The 17,155-nt window shown below is 46.1% G+C and overlaps 1 protein-coding gene across 1 annotated transcript in view; it reads left to right on the top strand.

Moving 5' to 3' along the window:
• amt (aminomethyltransferase) overlaps positions 1 to 17,155 on the top strand; it is a 48,427-nt gene that overhangs the window by 14,951 nt on the left and 16,321 nt on the right. The window contains exons 3-6 of the mRNA XM_038810803.1: positions 3,936 to 4,016; positions 6,791 to 6,922; positions 7,487 to 7,565; positions 10,951 to 11,096. Coding sequence (XP_038666731.1) covers positions 3,936 to 4,016; positions 6,791 to 6,922; positions 7,487 to 7,565; positions 10,951 to 11,096 — 438 coding nt within the window. The remainder of the gene's footprint in view (positions 1 to 3,935; positions 4,017 to 6,790; positions 6,923 to 7,486; positions 7,566 to 10,950; positions 11,097 to 17,155) is intronic.

Here is a 17,155-nt window from a genome sequence, read left to right as displayed (position 1 = left end):
GGACTGCCAGAGGATATGGAACGTCCAACTCGCACCGAGTATGTTTGGGAAGATGGTGCGGGAGGGTGGGCTCGCATCCCCTCTCGAGCTGGAATGAGCCCACTGGGCACTCCGACCGAATCCTTATCCTGATAAACCACCACCAGCAGTAACTGTGAAGATTCACAGCTTCAAAGAAAAAGAGAGGGTCCTGAGATGGGGCAAGAAAGCATCGCGACTACAAATGGGAAGGCCATGCCGTTGGATTTTACCAAGATGTGGCAACGGAGCTGGCGAAGAAGCCGGCAGTGTTCAACAAAGCGAAGGCCACCCTTTACAAAAGCGGATTCCAGTTTGGGGAGGTGTACCTAGTGTGACGAAGAATGACCTTTGAGCGCCGGATTCCATGGTAAAGAAGCATGGGCTGTATGAGAGTTGATTGAGGTTTTTGAATTTTGGATATGGGATATGCTCATGTTTGCATTTTTCTGTTCTTGTTGGGGTTAAATGTTTTATAAATTAGGCTTAGGTCAGGGATTTAGAGTTTAGAGTCACGTGGATTTTTGTTCTAATTGTTGTGAAAATATATAGCTCCCTTTTGGAGTACTATGTTTTAAGGGGTTTTTATATGATGTGTTTTTTTTTCTATAAGCATTTTTATTCATCCTGTGTGGGAGCCGTCCTGCTAGCGAGAGTTAGCCAATGGGAGTGGCGTTGAGGGGTTGACTACAGCTCATTATAGTAGTTCCGTTTTAGATAATGAGCTTAGTATTTTTGTTCAGTTTGGGGTTAGGGTTATTAGAGGTAGGTTTTAGTTGTTTATGTTCGCCTTGCGTATTTGGGGTTAGCGGGATTGGGGGGGGGGGGGTAGTTTGTTGACGGCCACTGCAGATTTTTCTTTGATTAATCTTGTTAGTGGGTTTGGCGGCCATCTTAGGAGGGCCTGGTTGCTGTACTTTCAATGCAACTGTTGCATAATCCCTTTTGGTGGAAATGGCTGACTCCTGATCGAGGCAGGAGGTGGAAGGCCCCCAATTCGTTTGCTCACCCAGAATGTTGAGGTTCAATAGCCCAGTGAAAAGGTCAAGGATATTTTCTCACCGTAAGAGTTTAAATGCCGAAGTGGTGTTTCTGCAGGAAATTCATTTACTGGTCAGGGGCCAGACAAGGTTTTAATTTGGGCTTAGATGGTAGTGCCAGGATGTGGCAGCGGGGTGCGGAAATATTAATCAATAAAAAGGTTCAGTTTTCTGCCTCTTTTAAGATGTTGGCTGACCCCAGTGATAGACATGTGATTGCCTGTGGCTCTTTGGTGGGCACTTCAGTGTTTCTGGTTAATATCTATGCTCCAAACTGGGAAGATACAGATTTTATTAGTACACAGCTGGCCTCCATCCCCGATTTGGATTCAAATCAGCTTATTTTGGATGGTGACTTAAACTGTACTCTGGACTCCAGGATGGATCGGTCCAGGCCCACATCTCTGGTTCCATCAGGGGTGGCTAAGGCATTGTCGTTTTTCATGGGCTGGGGGTGGGGGCGCAGATACGTGGCGCACTTTGCACCCAGGTGACAAAGATTTTACTTTTTCTCCCATGTGCACCAGATATACTGGTGTATTGGCTTCTTTATGGTGGATAGGTTTCTCCTCCCTTTTATGGAGGTGATGGGTTACTTGCCGATTGTGATTCCAGACCATGTCGTCCATTTTGTTGATTTGGCACAAGAATCGGGTCCCTCCCAGCAACCGACATGGAGATTGGATACAGCATTATTAGCAGAGAAGAGATTCTGTAAATGCATGGCACCGCCATTGGCAATATATTAAATTAAGTAAAAGTGAATCAATCTCACCACCTATGCTGTGGGACGCCCTTAAGGTGGTCATCAGAGAGGAGATAATTTCCTACAAAGTGCATATGGTGAAGATAGTGAAGGTGGAGCAACAGAGGCTGGTGGACTCCATTCTTTAGGAGGACGGCCAGTACTCACTTGACATAAACCTGGAGTTGTTGACAAGTAGGAAAAAGTTGCAAATAAAATTTGAATTGTGCAAAGTGATTCATTTTGGAAGGAAATTTGCGGCAAGACAATATAAAACGAAGGGTACAAATCTAAAGTGTGTTCAAGAGCAGAGGGACCCAATTGTACATGTGCACCGATTATTGAAGCTAACAGGGCAGTTTGAGAGAGTGTTTAACAAAGCAAACGGTTTTATTAATAGCAAAGCTTTCAAAAGTGTGGCACGGTAGCACAATTGTTAGCATTGTTGTTCACAGCACCAGAGACCCGGTTCCCGGCTTGGGTCACTGTCTGTGCGGAGTCTGCACGTTCTCCCCGTGTCTGTGTAGGTTTTCTCCGGGCACTTTGGTTTACACCCACAAGTCTCCAAAGACGTGCTGTTAGGTGAATTGGACATTCTGAATTCTCCCTCGGTGTATCCGACCAGGCACCGGAGTGTGGCAACGGGGGGATTTTCACAGTAACTTCATGGCAGTGTTAATGTAAGCCTACTTGTGATACTAATAAAGAATATTATTATTAAAATTAGGTAGTTATGTTCAATTTGTCTCAAATCCTGGTGAATCGACCTCGTGGACTTAACAGAAACCTGGCCAAAAGGTGATGGCACTTTCACAAAATGGCCTCCTGTGATTCTGTGCGAGAAACTCGTGAGACTCGAGAATTAAACATTTCTTCCCTATGAAGTGGTAATATGGAACAATCAATCAACAACTTGCATTAATATAGTAAAATACCCCAAGCTACTTAATAACAAAGGTATCAAACCACGTTTGACACAAGCATTTGAGGCTCTGTTGATCAAGTAAGTGAATTGGGATTAGAAAGGCAGGTTTGGACTGAGATAGCAAAATGTTGGATAGGAGTTCATGGGGGTAGGCTCAGACTGAGAGAGTGCAATAACAATTATTTTTATTTATATGGCCCCTTTAATGTAATAAAATGCCCCCAGAGGCTTCACAAGCTTGATAAAATAAAATTTGGCACTGAACCACAAAAGGAGATATTGGGGCAGACAGCCAAAAAACTGGACTGATGGGGTGGTGGTGACGATAGAGCAGTCCAAGGAGGGAATTCCAGAGCTTGAGGCCTAGCCAGCCAACGGACATCTGCCAATTGCAGGACAATTTAACTCCTGGATGGTCAAGAAGCCAAAGTTGGGTGACCATCACTATCTTGGAGGGTTGAGTGCCGGTGAAGATTCTGGAGATAGGGGCCAAGTACTAAGATTAGAGTTGTAGGGATAGATTTGGACTGAAATGACTGAGTACATCGAACAGACACTAGGGTAAAATACCTGTCTGGAGGGTTGCAGACAGTGGAGATCTGAGGTTGGTCTGGGATTTTGCTTGAGGTCAAACCAGCATCCTCATGTATATATTTAAAATGATGCCCACTCCAAAAGTATGTTTCATGTAGTAGACGTTTAAAATCTCAGTTTGTTGCTCAGTCCTCATGAAGGAGTAGGAGATGTTCGGTGGTTAGAACATACAGTGCAGAAGGAGGCCATTTGGCCCATCGAGTCTGCACCGACCCACTTAAGCCTTCAGTTCCACCCTATCCCCGGAACCCAATAACCCCTCCTAACGTTTTTGGTCAATAAGGGCAATTTATCATGGCCAATCCACCTAACCTGCTTTGGACGGTGGGAGGAAACCAGAGCACCCGGAGGAAACCTACGCAGACACGAGAGAACGTGCAAAACCCACACAGACAGTGACCCAGCGGGCAATCGAACCTGGGACCGTGGCGCTGTGAAGCCGCAGTGTTATCCACTTGTGCTATCGTGCTGCCCTCCATGTTCTCCACCTTGCATCTGCAATCCACTTCCAGCTTTGAGAACACAATGTTTTATTTAATCTCTGACATAGTTGAAGCTCTTGAGTCTGCTGTGCAAGGATAGTGTTCACTCTTGAGTGTGTCTTTTGTTTCAGAGCAAGGTGACTGGGAAGGATCGAGTGAAGTTCATGGAGAGTTTGGTCGTCGGGGACATCTCTGAGCTCCAGGACAACCAGGTGCGGATCAAATTTCTCTCATCAAAAAACACGCACTCGGGCGACATGATGGCACAGTGGTTAGCACTGCTGCCTCACGGCACTGAGAACCGGGTTCGATCCTGGCCCTGGGTCACTGTCCGTGTGGAATTTGCATATTCACACAGTGTCTGCGTGGGTCTCACCCCCACAACCCAAAGATGTGCACTGTAGGTGGATTGGCCACGCTAAATTGCCCCTTAATTGGAAAAAAATTATTGGATACTCTAAATTTATTTTAAAAGACACGCAGTATGGCAGCACAGTGGCTAGCACTGTTGCTTCACAGCGCCAGGGTCCCAGGTTTGATTCCCGGTGAGGGTCACTCTGTGGAGTCTGCACTTTCTCCCTGTGTCTGCGTGGGTTTCCTCCGGGTGCTCCGGTTTCCTCCCACAAGTCCCGAAAGACATGGGCCGCGATTCTCTGCTCCCCATGCCGGAGGGGGGGGGGAGAATCGCGGCAGGGCCGGGCGAATCACGCCACGCTGCCCTGGCACCCCCCGCGATTCTCCCACCTCCCCTCCCCAAAATGGCGTGTCGCATTTTGCGACACGCCGCTCGGAGAATTGCCACTCGCCGTTTTTCCCGGCGATTCTCCGGCCCGGACGCCCTCCGACCGGTTCACGCCGGCGGCAACCACACCTAGTTGCTGCCGGCGTGAACATCGCGCGGCAGGTAAGTGTGGGGCCTGTGGGGAGCGGAGAGAGGATCAAGCACCACCGGCGTGCTCGTCAGATGTCCACCGATCGTCGGGCCGGCGTCTCTAAAGGACGCACTCTTTCTCCGCCGCCGCCCCGCAAGATCAAGCCGCCATGTCTTGCAGGGCAGCGGAGGGGAAGACGGCAACTGCACATGCGCTGTTTGGAGCCGGCCAACCTGCGCATGCGCAGCTGACGTCACCTAGACGCCGCCGGCCGCGTCATTCTCAGAGCGCCGCTTTGACGCAAGTGTTAAGGCCCGGCGCCCAAGGTTCGCGCAACGCCGCTCCTAGCCCCCTGGGGGTGGGAGAGAATAGTGGGCGAGGAGCGGCCTCCGACGTTGGCACTTAGTCTCCCTTTGGGAGAATCGAGCCCTCGCTGTTAGGTAATTTGGACATTTTGAATTCTCCCTCTGTGTACCCAAACAGGTGGTGGAATCTGGCGACAAGGGGCTTTTCACGGTAACATCATTGCAGTGTTTTAAAAAAATATTTTTTATTCTCCTTTTTCACATTTTCAAAATTTACGCCCACCAACAAACAGTAAACTGTAACGAATAGATTGACAATCCCCTTATTAACAACAACGATCCCATCCTCCCACCAACCCCAAACAACAGCCTGCATGTAAACACAAACATCGAATAAAAAACAAAAAGAATCGCCCATAGTCACCATTAATATATATAGTCCATCTCCTCACCCCCCCCCACACAACCCCCCCCCCCCCCCCAAGCTAATATTCAAGTCCATCCAATCCCCAAAAGTGTAGAATGAATGACACCCATGAATTGTAAAACCCCACCCCCCTCCCCTCTACTTCCTCTCGAAAAACACCTTGCCCAGTATCAGTCCCCTCCCCCATTTTTTCACCCCTCCTAGGCTCATTGAAATCTGTTCTACTAGCTCAGATGGCCGCAGCCCCTCTTCCCCATCACTCCCGTTCACTGCCTCGTTTAAACTGGCCAATGTGGAGGCCCCTGCCCTGGCCTCACTCCCCTCCAATCCCCTCCCCCCTGCCCAGTCCTGGGAAAACAAAGAAATCGCCTTCAACACACAACTCCAGTATAAAACACACAAACCCCAAAGAACCATCATTGCAAAAGAAAATTCCAACCCCTCCCTTGTCCAAATAGACAGAGTTGACTCATTTAACACACATACCAAAATGCAGTGAAAAAATAAAGCTAAAATCATTGCAGTGTTGATGGGCCATATGGTCTGCTTCTACTCCCATGTCTTCTGTGCTGTTCTGTTTCAGACCATGACAGTGAAAGGCAGAGCTTGTATTTAAATGGTGCTTTTCAAAACCTCCGGAGATCGCTTCATAGCTACTGAAATACTCATGAAACACTAATACTGTAGAACATCTACCAATCCATTTACACACCAAGATCCCACAATCAGCAATGAGATCAGTTGTCAGATGATCAATCTTAACGATGTTGGTTGATGGAACCTGGGGACCTCCAAATAATTCCAATGGGATCTATTACATTCACTGAGAGGGCGGGCAGAGCCATGGGTTAATGTCTCATTTGAAATACACCTTGCGGCGTGCCCTCGATACTGCGTGACAGTGTTGGTGCAGATTTAATACTCAACTCTCAAGGGTGAGACTCGAACCCCCAACCTTCTGACACCTCTAGTGACAATACCTGAAGCTGCACAGAACACAAGATCCTGTGTTTGTCTCCTGTCCTGTCCTGTTTGTAATCTGATTCTGTGATTATCCTCAGCCTCATGGATTAGGGAGGGGGGAAAAACCGTTCTCAGGCTTTATGCTCCTGATTTCAAAGCATGAATTGCATGCAGACAGTAAGGACATTCATAGAAAGTTGATACTAAACTTAGAATCATGCGAGATCAATTCTCAGTCAAAGTATACTCGTAGGTTTGTCTAAACCCCATTCCATTCTTTGGTCTATTCTGTCTCCTGAAGCGGGGCGAAGTGGGGGGGGGGGGGGGGGGGGGGGGGGGGGGGGAGCTTGACGTCAGAAGTTGCTCCTCGGCATCAATGCGTCCTTCAACAAAAATTCTTCACTTTTTGTTTTGTTCAGGGTACGCTGTCACTCTTCACCAATGAGAAGGGAGGGATAAAGGATGATCTGATTGTGACTCGGACATCAGACGGATACCTATACATCGTGTCAAATGCTGGCTGTGCTGACAAGGACTCTGCTCACATGAAGGTAGGTTGGCTTTCCTGTATGCATCATGAATGTGGGAACATACACACACAATGAAGTGGCTAATGTCTCAGCAGGTGAACTTGCCGCTCAGTTCAGTGCTGAGCTGCACACCTCCAGATTGAATTGTAGCTTTGAGAACTCCTGAATTGTCCCTGCTTAGACAGTACATCCCACTCTGGTTATCAATTAAAAAAAATAGAGAGCAGGGTAATTTTTGTTGTTTTGAGTTGGGCTGTTCTTTTTGGTAGGGTGTTAAAACTTAAATAATAACATTGAATTGCTCTGCAGAGCTGCATGGAAATTAAATTACCATTTTTTTTGAAAACTGAAACTTTGTGGGGCATTTTGCAAATTAAGGAAAGTTTTTGGGATTGATTGATAATGGAGTATGGGGCTTTCACACAATCTGCAGATGGTGCTCCTGATGTCAATCTTGAGCATATTCATATTCCTGGGGCCAGGCTGGTGGTTTGGATTAGCCTGGTTCGTGCTGGGAATGTTAAATGAGGAGCCCTCGTCCTCCGAGGTGTGGGTCTGTGCTTATTGCCTTCCTTCTCTCCCTAGGAGAAATTGGCCGAGTTTAAAGCTGCTGGGAATGACGTTGACCTGGAGTTTTTGGAGGCGGGACTGATTGCGCTGCAAGGTGACCCCTTCTCCATACCGCCGCCGACCAATCTAGAACAGTCAAAGTTGTATCTATTGTTTGATGCTGACTGAGCCACACATTTAATTTTTACAGTTTGATATCTGCGCTTGCCCGTGTACTCTCCACTCTCAGGACTTCTCCCGTTTATAGATACTGGCCCAACCAATCCACAAAGACAACCACAGGAGAGCCACAGAATTATACATGAACCATTTATTTATTTTTTTCAAAATAAATAAAAATGTAATATAAATAAAGAACTTACATTTATATCATGCCCTTCACGTGCTTTACAACCAATTAAATTCAACTGAAGTGTAATGTGCAAAATAGCACAGCAAGCTCCCAAAAGCAAGTGGTACATCAACAGTAAAATACTGCGGATGCTGAAAATCTGAAATTGAAATAGAAAATGCTAGAAATACAAAGTAAGGGCAGCACGGTGGCACAGTGGTTAGCATTGCTACCTACGGTGCTGAGGACCCGGGTTCGAATCCCAGCCCTGGGTCACTGTCCGTGTGGAGTTTGCAGATTCTCCCCATGTCTGTGGGTTTCACCCCCACAACCCAAAGATGTGCTGGATAGGTGGATTGGCCACATTTAATTGCCCCTTAATTGGAAAAAATAATTGTATACTTTTTTTTTTAAATAAAGAAAGAAAAAAGAAATACAAAGTAAGTCAGCAGTTTCCATGAAGCAAAAAACAGAAATGGCACTTCAGGTCAATGACCGATTGTCTGAATCTGTTCCGATGATGCTAATTGAGAGATCACATTGGCCAGAACACCGGGGAGAACTGTCATCCTCTTTTTTTGAAAAGGTGGCTGCGGAACCTTTGACCTCCTCTCTAGAGGGCAGATAGGGCCTCACTTTAACATCTCATCTAGGAGCATTCACGAGAAACAAAACAAAAATCAGTCAGTTGACCTGTGTCATGTGATTCCGTTTCCTGCGTCTTCACGTCCATCATTGCGATTTGGCATTCACGTAAAGCATTGCGAGTTTTGTGTTGATGCTAAACCTGGGAGGACAAAAGCAATGTCGGGACCAAACCGTGCAGGGTAAGACTTCCTGGAGAGGGGTGTTTTCTCATCTTTTTGACTTCAAAGAGCATCTCATCGCAGTGCAGTATTAAATCTGCTTTGAAAGGTGGAGGAGGGATGATTGACTGATTGTGCTTAAATGTTTGGAGGTCACAGATTTTCTGCCTGCACTTCCTGTATGTTTAAACTTCCAACTTCTGGAAGGCAGGGGGTGCACATTGCTCTCTCCTGAGGAGGGGTGGTTTGCGTTTCAGTGAAATAGAAGGGACTGGTTTAGCACAAGGCTAAAGAGCTGGCTTTGAAAGCAGACCAAGGCAGGCCAGCAGCATGGTTCAATTCCCGTACCAGCCTCCCCGAACAGGCGCTGGAATGTAGTGACGAGGGGCTTTTCGCAGTAACTTCATTTGAAGCCTACTTGTGACAATAAGCGATTTTCATTTCATTTCCACAGCTACCCGAGTGCCCCTAAATCACACTTCGGCCCATGAGTGGTGGAACTGAAAGACATCTGATGAAATGCTTTGCTTCACCAGAAGGCACAGTCTAAAAAAACATGGGCAGGAATTTTCCAGCCAACAATTCATGTTGGCGGGATCTTCTGGTCCCGCGGACAGAATCCCCGGCCAGAAACCCGTTAACAGCAGTGGGACTAGAAGTTCCCTCTGCCTGCCAATGGCCAGCTACCTCCACTGCGACGAAACATGCCGCGGGGGCGTGCAGAAAATCTCATCCATGATCAACCAGCCAGTCCATCCCATCCAGACACCGAACAATCAAACTTACCGTTCTCCTGTCAGGCAGTCACCTGGACGATGCTAAATTCCAATGTAAACCATAGAGAGGCTCCATTTGGATTCCCTAAGGTGATTAACCAAGTATCTGAGAGTTCACCGTCAACCAAGAGAAATAAATCTTTCCTTATTAACTTTCACCACCTCAAAGCGTCCTAAAGTGCTTACAACCAACAAATTATTCTGAAATGTGGAGAGCAAAGGGGAAGTGGCGGCAATGAAGCAGTGGTATTGTCGCTGGACTTGTAATCTAGAGAACCAGGTTAATCCTCTGGGACCTAGGTTCGAATCCTATCACGGCAGATGGTGAAATTTAAATTAAATAAAAATATGGAATTAAAAAATCTAATGATGACCATGACATCACCATTATCAATTGTCATAAAAGCCCATCTAGTTCACGAATGTCCTTTAGGGAAGGAAATATGCCACCCTAACCTGGTCTGTCCTACATGTGACTCCAGACCCACGGCAATACGGTTGACTCTTAACTTTCCTCTGAAATGACCTGTCAAGGGATGGGCAATAAATGTTGGCTCAGCCAGCGACGCCCACATCTAATAAATTTAAAAAAAAACATGGTTGTAATGTAGGAAAAAATGGCAGCCAGTTTGCACACAGCAAGCTCCCACTGAGAGCACTGTGATAATGACCAAATAATCTGGTTTTAACGATGGTGGTTATGGGACAAATCTTAGTCAGCACACTGTTACTGAAGAAAACTTGCATTGTTTAGTTGAGCACTAACAAAGTCGGTCGAAAGCTCGGGGTTAAATATTTTTATTTCTACGAAGTCAGTTTACAAGTGTTAGCAGAGAGTACAAGAAATGTAGTCTTCTCTTTGTATTAAACAAAATAAATTGCTCCTTACACATTTTTTCAGGTAGATTTTTTTCCTTTCCTGTCTATTGTGCTGCATGCTGCCTTCTAATCTCGTCTATTCAGTATTAGCAACTTTCAACTATCATGTGGTCACAGTTACAGTAGTCCTGTGGTTGTAACAGTTACAATCTTGGAAAATTCTATTGATAGGATATCCAAGTTCTGCTCCAAGGTCTCACTTAATAAACTGGTCAATCTTGAACATGTTAACTAATTCTTCCTTGTGTATCAACAAAAGCCAGGGAGAAATTTGCTGATCTTTGAAATAGCACCATGAGATCTTTTACAACTCAGAAGTCGACGGTCTTGTAGGAAAGGCAGCAACCTTTTAGAGTACAGCACTCCAGTATTAGTATCAGCCTTGCTTCAGGTGCTCAAATCTCTGGAGTGGTCTTTGAACTTGCAACCTTCTGAGTCAGAGGCAAGTGTGCTACTCATTAAGCCAAGGCTATTGCAAGTCTTTTTCTAATCCCAGCCAACCATCAACTTGCCCTCTTTAACTTGAGATCTCCACGCCCAGTGAAGCATACTGGTGTCTCAAGGACCTCAGTATCCTTTGTCCTTTAGGATCTTGTTTGGTGCAACAAACTTGCAATCATTTTTCTTCTCTGCCAGGGAGTGCAGGAACCTTCCAGATAACATGGAGCTGTTCTTTATATTGTTCAGGTCCGTCTGCAGTGAGGGTGCTGCAAGAGGGTGTCTCTGATGACCTTTGCAAGCTACCCTTCATGTGGAGTGCCATGATGACTGTGTTTGGGGTACCAGGTTGCAGGGTGACCCGTTGTGGCTACACTGGAGAGGATGGTGTGGAGGTAAGCTTCCAATAGACACGGTAAGACTTGCTCCTAAAAAGATTTCCTTTTTATCCCTTGTGAATTTTGTGTTCATTGAGGTAACTGATGTCCGTAACAGAGAAAGTAGGAATTTTCATTTCAGGGTTTTCCTGCATCAATAACACTTATATTTATATAGCACCTTTAATGTGGCAAAACATTCCAAGGTACTTCACAGATATAGCACCTTTAATGTGGCAAAACATTCCAAGGTACTTCACAGATATAGCACCTTTAATGTGGCAAAACATTCCAAGGTACTTCACAGAAATGTTAGCAAATAGTTTTTTCCATTCTCACCCATCTAATCGTGGGCAGAGTATCACGTCATCCCACTCCCACAGTTATCTCTGCTGCCCCCTAAAGATCTAACCTTGCTCCCTCCAATTTCTTATCTACATACTGCTCCTCAACAACAGCATCTGAAAGCACAACATTTGTTTTTACATAGCTCTGACACACCACCACGACATCTCAACCCCTCCACTGTCTCTTAAATAATCAGGCTGCTCGCCTCACATCTCAGGGTGCCCACTTAGGGCAAGAAAATCACTTTGGCTTGTGTGGGGGGGAGTATCTTTAGGAGCGGGGGGGGTGGGCTACACTCTAGCAGCCCACCCGTTTAATCACAGGAGTTCCCAGAACTCAAAACTATGTACTTTACGGGCCAGACATGTGCACGAAAACAAAGTCTCTGGCAAAAGAAGAAACTGGGGACAAAATGTTTTCAGGAAAGTCTGACCCAAGACGAAAGACCAAATTAGGGGAAGTATCGAAAATGCCAGATGGTTGGTCACCCTGCCAGTGCTGCAAGAGCAGAAACTTCCTCCAATTAAATAATAGAGCCAGAGACTCCACTCCCTCGACACCCACTCCCTCCAAACTTAACTATTCGAGCACACTCCTGGCTGGCCTCTCATTCTGCCCTCTATAAACTCATCCTAAATTCTGCTAGCCACGCTCGACTTCGCACCAAACTCCATTCGACCTGCATTGGCTCCCTGGCAAACATTTGAGGCTGAACCAGACTCCAATACCTCCTACGCGGCTCGGTGTTATATTTTTAAATAATGTTCTTGTGAAGCGTCTTGAGATTTATGACATTAACGGTGCTGTATAAATACAAATTGTTTTGGAACACAGATCCTAGAGGGTTGTACATCAGCATTCCCAAAGCATCTTTCATCATCCACTGTTGAGTGGATTTTAATCCCATACAAAACAAAACGCTGCAGTGAATGACCAACTCCGCTAGATGGTGGTAGAGTATTTCTTTTGGGTGAATATTAAAATGAGACAGCCCTGCAAACATTGCGCCTTCAACTGTTCACACAATTTCCAGTTGGCAGTTAGTACTGAATCTGCTTAAACCAACCTTGCAAGACAGTGCATTCCAGATCATGACAACTCTGTGTAATGTTTCTTTTTCTTCATATTGCTTCTGGTTCTTTTGCCAATTACCGTAACCCTGTGTCCTCTGGAAACCATTTCTCCTTGTGTAAGAACTAGGAACGGGATTAAATCGTCAGGCGGATCTACTCCCCTGTTCCATTTTCCAACCCTGTCTCCTGCTTCCGTTGGTGCCCAAAGGTTTGTCACTCCCTGGTTTGAATATATTCAGTGACTAAACAGCCACAGCTCTTTGGGGTAAAGAGTTGCAAAAATTCACAACCTTTTTGAGTGAGAAATTTCTCTTCATCTAGTCCGAAGTGGCTGACCCTTTATTCTGAGACCTGGTTCTAGAGTCCACAGCCAGAGGGGACTCTGTCAAGCCTCATAAGCATTTTATATGTTTCAATGAGATTGCCTCTCATTCTCTCCCTGCCTCTCATTCTCTCCCTGCCTCTCATTCTCTCCCTGCCTCTCATTCTCTCCCTGCCTCTCATTCTCTCCCTGCCTCTCATTCTCTCCCTGCCTCTCATTCTCTCCCTGCCTCTCATTCTCTCCCTGTACATCTCCACTCCACTCAGACAGGATCAACAAAAATATCATGATTTCCTTCGTGCTTGAGGTTAAATTCCACCAGTTGCTATGGTGGGATTTGAATCCGTTTTCCCAGAACATTAACATAGACCTCTGGATTACTGAGCCAATGACATTACCACAAGACAACCACCTCCCCGAATTTGTGCCTTGCCATCAGCTCCGTCTGATTCTAACTCTTCCTCATCATGTCTGCACCCCTCCCTCCAACACAATGAAGGTTTTACCTGCAGTTCCCTCCCCACTCCAGTTTTTGTTTAATTCCTCTCATCCACAAAGTCTATGAACCCTTCCTTTGATCCACTTTTGTCCCAGTACCTGGACCATCTCACTTCCCTGATTTTCTTGCTTGGCATCGTCGAACCTGTCTCTCATTGACTGTCATTACTGCTGCTTCCCGGAGAAACCTTATCCTCAAACTCCATCAACGTTATTCTAACCTTAATCCCACTATAGCTTCCACTACACACACTGCCTATTCCACTTCCTACACCAGCCAGAATCACTATCATATATCTAGCCAAGTGAACAATACCCATCATACTTTGCTGTGTAGACCTGGAGATCTCTGGTTTCTTCAACAGGGTGTGCAGTGTTCGCTAATTTCAGCAGGGAGCCGTATTTGGTCACTTGGATAGAGTGGTCTGTGTTTTTCCGCTGCTGAATGCCAGTCCATGCCAGTATGGACAATGGCAAAATTGGTCTTAGCTGTGCTGTTGATACTGCTGCCTATATCCCTGCACAGAGACTGACCAACTGAATGTGTGGCAAGAGAGGCAACTGTGCCTTAGCAAAAAGCAATGCCTTCAGAAGAGGAGACTGGGAGTGGTGATATTCACCAAACAAAAAACCTTTCCCAATAACGGGAAAAGGGCATTATCCAATGTACTCTGAGAAAAGAAGGTCTGGCAAATACTGCTGTATGAATAGAACAATTGGGAAGTGAATTCAGGGAGGTGGTTGTCTTGTGGTAATGTCATTGGCTCTGTAATCCAGAGGTCTATGTTAATGTTCTGGGAAAACGGATTCAAATCCCACCATAGCAACTGGTGGAATTTAACTTCAAATTCATAAAAGTCTGGAATTGAAAAGCTAGTCTTGGTAATGGTGACCATGAAATTATAATCGATTTTTGTAAAAACCCCTCTGGTTCACCAATGTCCTTTAGGGAAGGAAATCTGCTATCCTTGGCCGACATGTGACTCCAAACCCACAGAAATGTGGTTGACTCTTAACTGCCCTCTGAAATTACCTGGGAGGCCACTCAATTCAAGGACAATTGGGGATGGGCAACAAATGCTGACCTTGCCAATGAATGAATGAAGAAAGAATAATAATGAGCACAATAATAGAGTGAGTGTGAAATGGAACACGAGAGTTGAGGATAAGGGCTTTGGATTGGAAATGATTCAGCGACATAGATTGTTATTTGGTCCAAATTAACAGCACAGAATGGTTGGTAAACCAATTGATTGATCAGCAGTTGTAAATCTTTAAAGTGTGAGATGGAGAGTGTACAAAATAAGTGTGACATAAAGGCAAATAGTGGGTGCAGCAAAGGATTCAGAGAGTCCCTACAGTGCACAAGGGGGCCATTTGGCCCATCAAGTCTACACTGACCCTCCAAAAGAGCACTCCACCCAGACCCACTCCCCACCCTATCCCCATAACCCCGAGCATTGTTCATCACCAATCGACTTAATCTTTGCACTGTAAGAGGAAAATGGAGGATCCGGAGGAAACCCATGCACACATGGGGAGACAGTGCAAACTCCACACAGACAGTCATCCAAGGCCAGAATTGAACCCTGGTCCCTGGCGCTGTGAGGCAGCAGTGCTAACCATTGCCACCCATGCCAATAGAGTTTCATTGGATAAAGGAAGAGAATAATACAACTGAAACTTCAAAAAGAAGCATGTGATTAAAACGAAGTGCAAAAAGAATTTGAGAAAAATGTGGAAATTGTAGTTAGGATGTGAAAAGTGAGTTCAGTCAAGTATATTTTTAAAAAGGCAAATGGGTAATATTGAATCTTTACTGTATTTTTCAAGCAGGTGAGGTAAAGTCGACATAGTCCCAGATGAACATAAGACATAGGAGCAGAATTAGGCAACTTTGACCATCGGGACTGCTCTGCCATTCAATCATGGCTGATATTTTTTTATCCCCATTCTCCTGCCTTCGCCCATAACCCCTGATCCCCTTATTAATCAAGAACCTACCTATCTGTGTCTTAAAGGCACTCCGTGATTTGGCCTCCACAGCCTTCTGCAGCAAAGTGTTCCACAGATGCACCACCCTCGAGCTGAAGAAATTCCTTCTCATCTCTGTTTTATAGGATCGACCCTTTAGTTTGAGATTGTGTCCTCTGGTTCTAGTTTTTCCTACAAGTGGAAACATCCTTTCCACGTCCACTCTATCCAAGCCTCGCAGTATCCTGTAAGTGTCAATAAGATCCTCCCTCATCCTTCTAAATTTCAATGACTACAGACCCAGAGCCCTCAAGCGTTCCTCATACGACAAGCTTTTCATTCCAGGGATCATTCTTGTGCACCTTCTCTGGACACTTTCCAACGGCAGCACATCTTTCCTTAGGTACGGGGCCTAAAACTGCTCATAATCCTCCAAACAGGGTCTGACCAGAGCCTTCTACAGCCTCAGGAGTCCATCCCTAGTCTTGTATTCTAGCCCTCTTGACATGAATGCTAACATTGCATTTGCCTTCTTAACTGCTGACTGAACCTGCACATTTATCTTAAGAGAATCTTGAACAAGGACTCCCAAGTCCTTTTGTGCTTCTGATTTCCTAAGCAAAGGAAGCCACCATAGATGGCACCCCCCTTTGAGGGGGAGAGCTGACTGGTAGTGATTTAACCTGAGGATCACCACAACTCAGGCGAGGGGTTGAGAAGGTGAGGCCTTTACGAATAACCTCAGCCAATAATTGAACCGTGCTGCTGGCCTTGCTCTGCATCACAAACCAACTGTCTAGCCAAGTGACCTATTTTATAAGTATATAAAAAGTGAGTCTCATTCACAAGTGTGGAATCACTCACAGTGGCAGGCAGTTGGTGGCAATATGATTTTGCTGTTTTGCATTTCTCTTTAGATGATGGAGGAAGTGGTAATGTAGACGTACAGGAGGGCGAGGTGCAACAACAGTAATTATATATCCTGTATCAATCCCACAGGACTGCTCTCCTCCCCCTCGCCCCCGCCCTGTACCAATCCTACTGCTCTGCTCTCTCCCCATGGCTCTGTATCCATCCCACTGCCCCGCTCCCCCCCCTCCATCCCACTGCCCCCGCTCTCCCCCCCCCCCCCCCTCCCGCCTGTATCAATCCCACTGCCCCGCTCTCTCCCCATGTCTCTGTATCCATCCCACTGCCCCGCTCCCTCCCCATGACTCTGTATCCATCCCACTGCCCCGCGCTCTCCCCCTGGCCTGTATCAATCCCACTGCCCCGCTCTCTCCCCATGACTCTGTATCAATCCCACTGCTCTGCTCTCTCTCCCCCTGGCCTGTACCAATCCCACTGCCCCACTCTCTCCCAATATCCCCGTATTAATCCCACTGCCCTGCTGTCTCCTATTGCCCTGCATGAATCCCACTTTGCCTTCTCTCCCAATGGCCTGTATCAATCCCACAGCCCAGTGTTCTCGCAATAGCCCTGTAAAATCACAAAAGCACGGTGGCACATTTATTAGCACTGCTGCCTCACAGCGCCAGGGACCTAAATTTGACTCCAGCTTTAGGTGAATGCCTGTGTGGAGTTTGCACATTCTCCCCATGTCTGCGTGGATTTTCTCCAGGTGCTCCAGTTTCCTCCCACGGTCCTAAGGTGTGCAGGTCAGATGGATTGACCATGATGAATTGCCCTTTGTAACCAAAGATGCGCAAGTTAGGTGGGGTTATGCGGATAGAACAAGGGAGTGGGTCTCGTGGGGTGCTCTTTCAGAGTGTTGGTGCAGACCTGATGGGTTGAATGGTCTTTTGCACTGCAGGGATTCAATGGTGTGGTAATTAGTTATAGCTTTGATATATGGCTACGTG

Source organism: Scyliorhinus canicula, chromosome 11 (genome assembly GCF_902713615.1).
Source record: "Scyliorhinus canicula chromosome 11, sScyCan1.1, whole genome shotgun sequence".
In the NCBI taxonomy this organism is placed as follows: domain Eukaryota; kingdom Metazoa; phylum Chordata; class Chondrichthyes; order Carcharhiniformes; family Scyliorhinidae; genus Scyliorhinus; species Scyliorhinus canicula.
The sequence above is the reverse complement of the archived record's forward strand: the minus strand, read 5'-3'. Positions and strand labels throughout refer to the sequence as shown.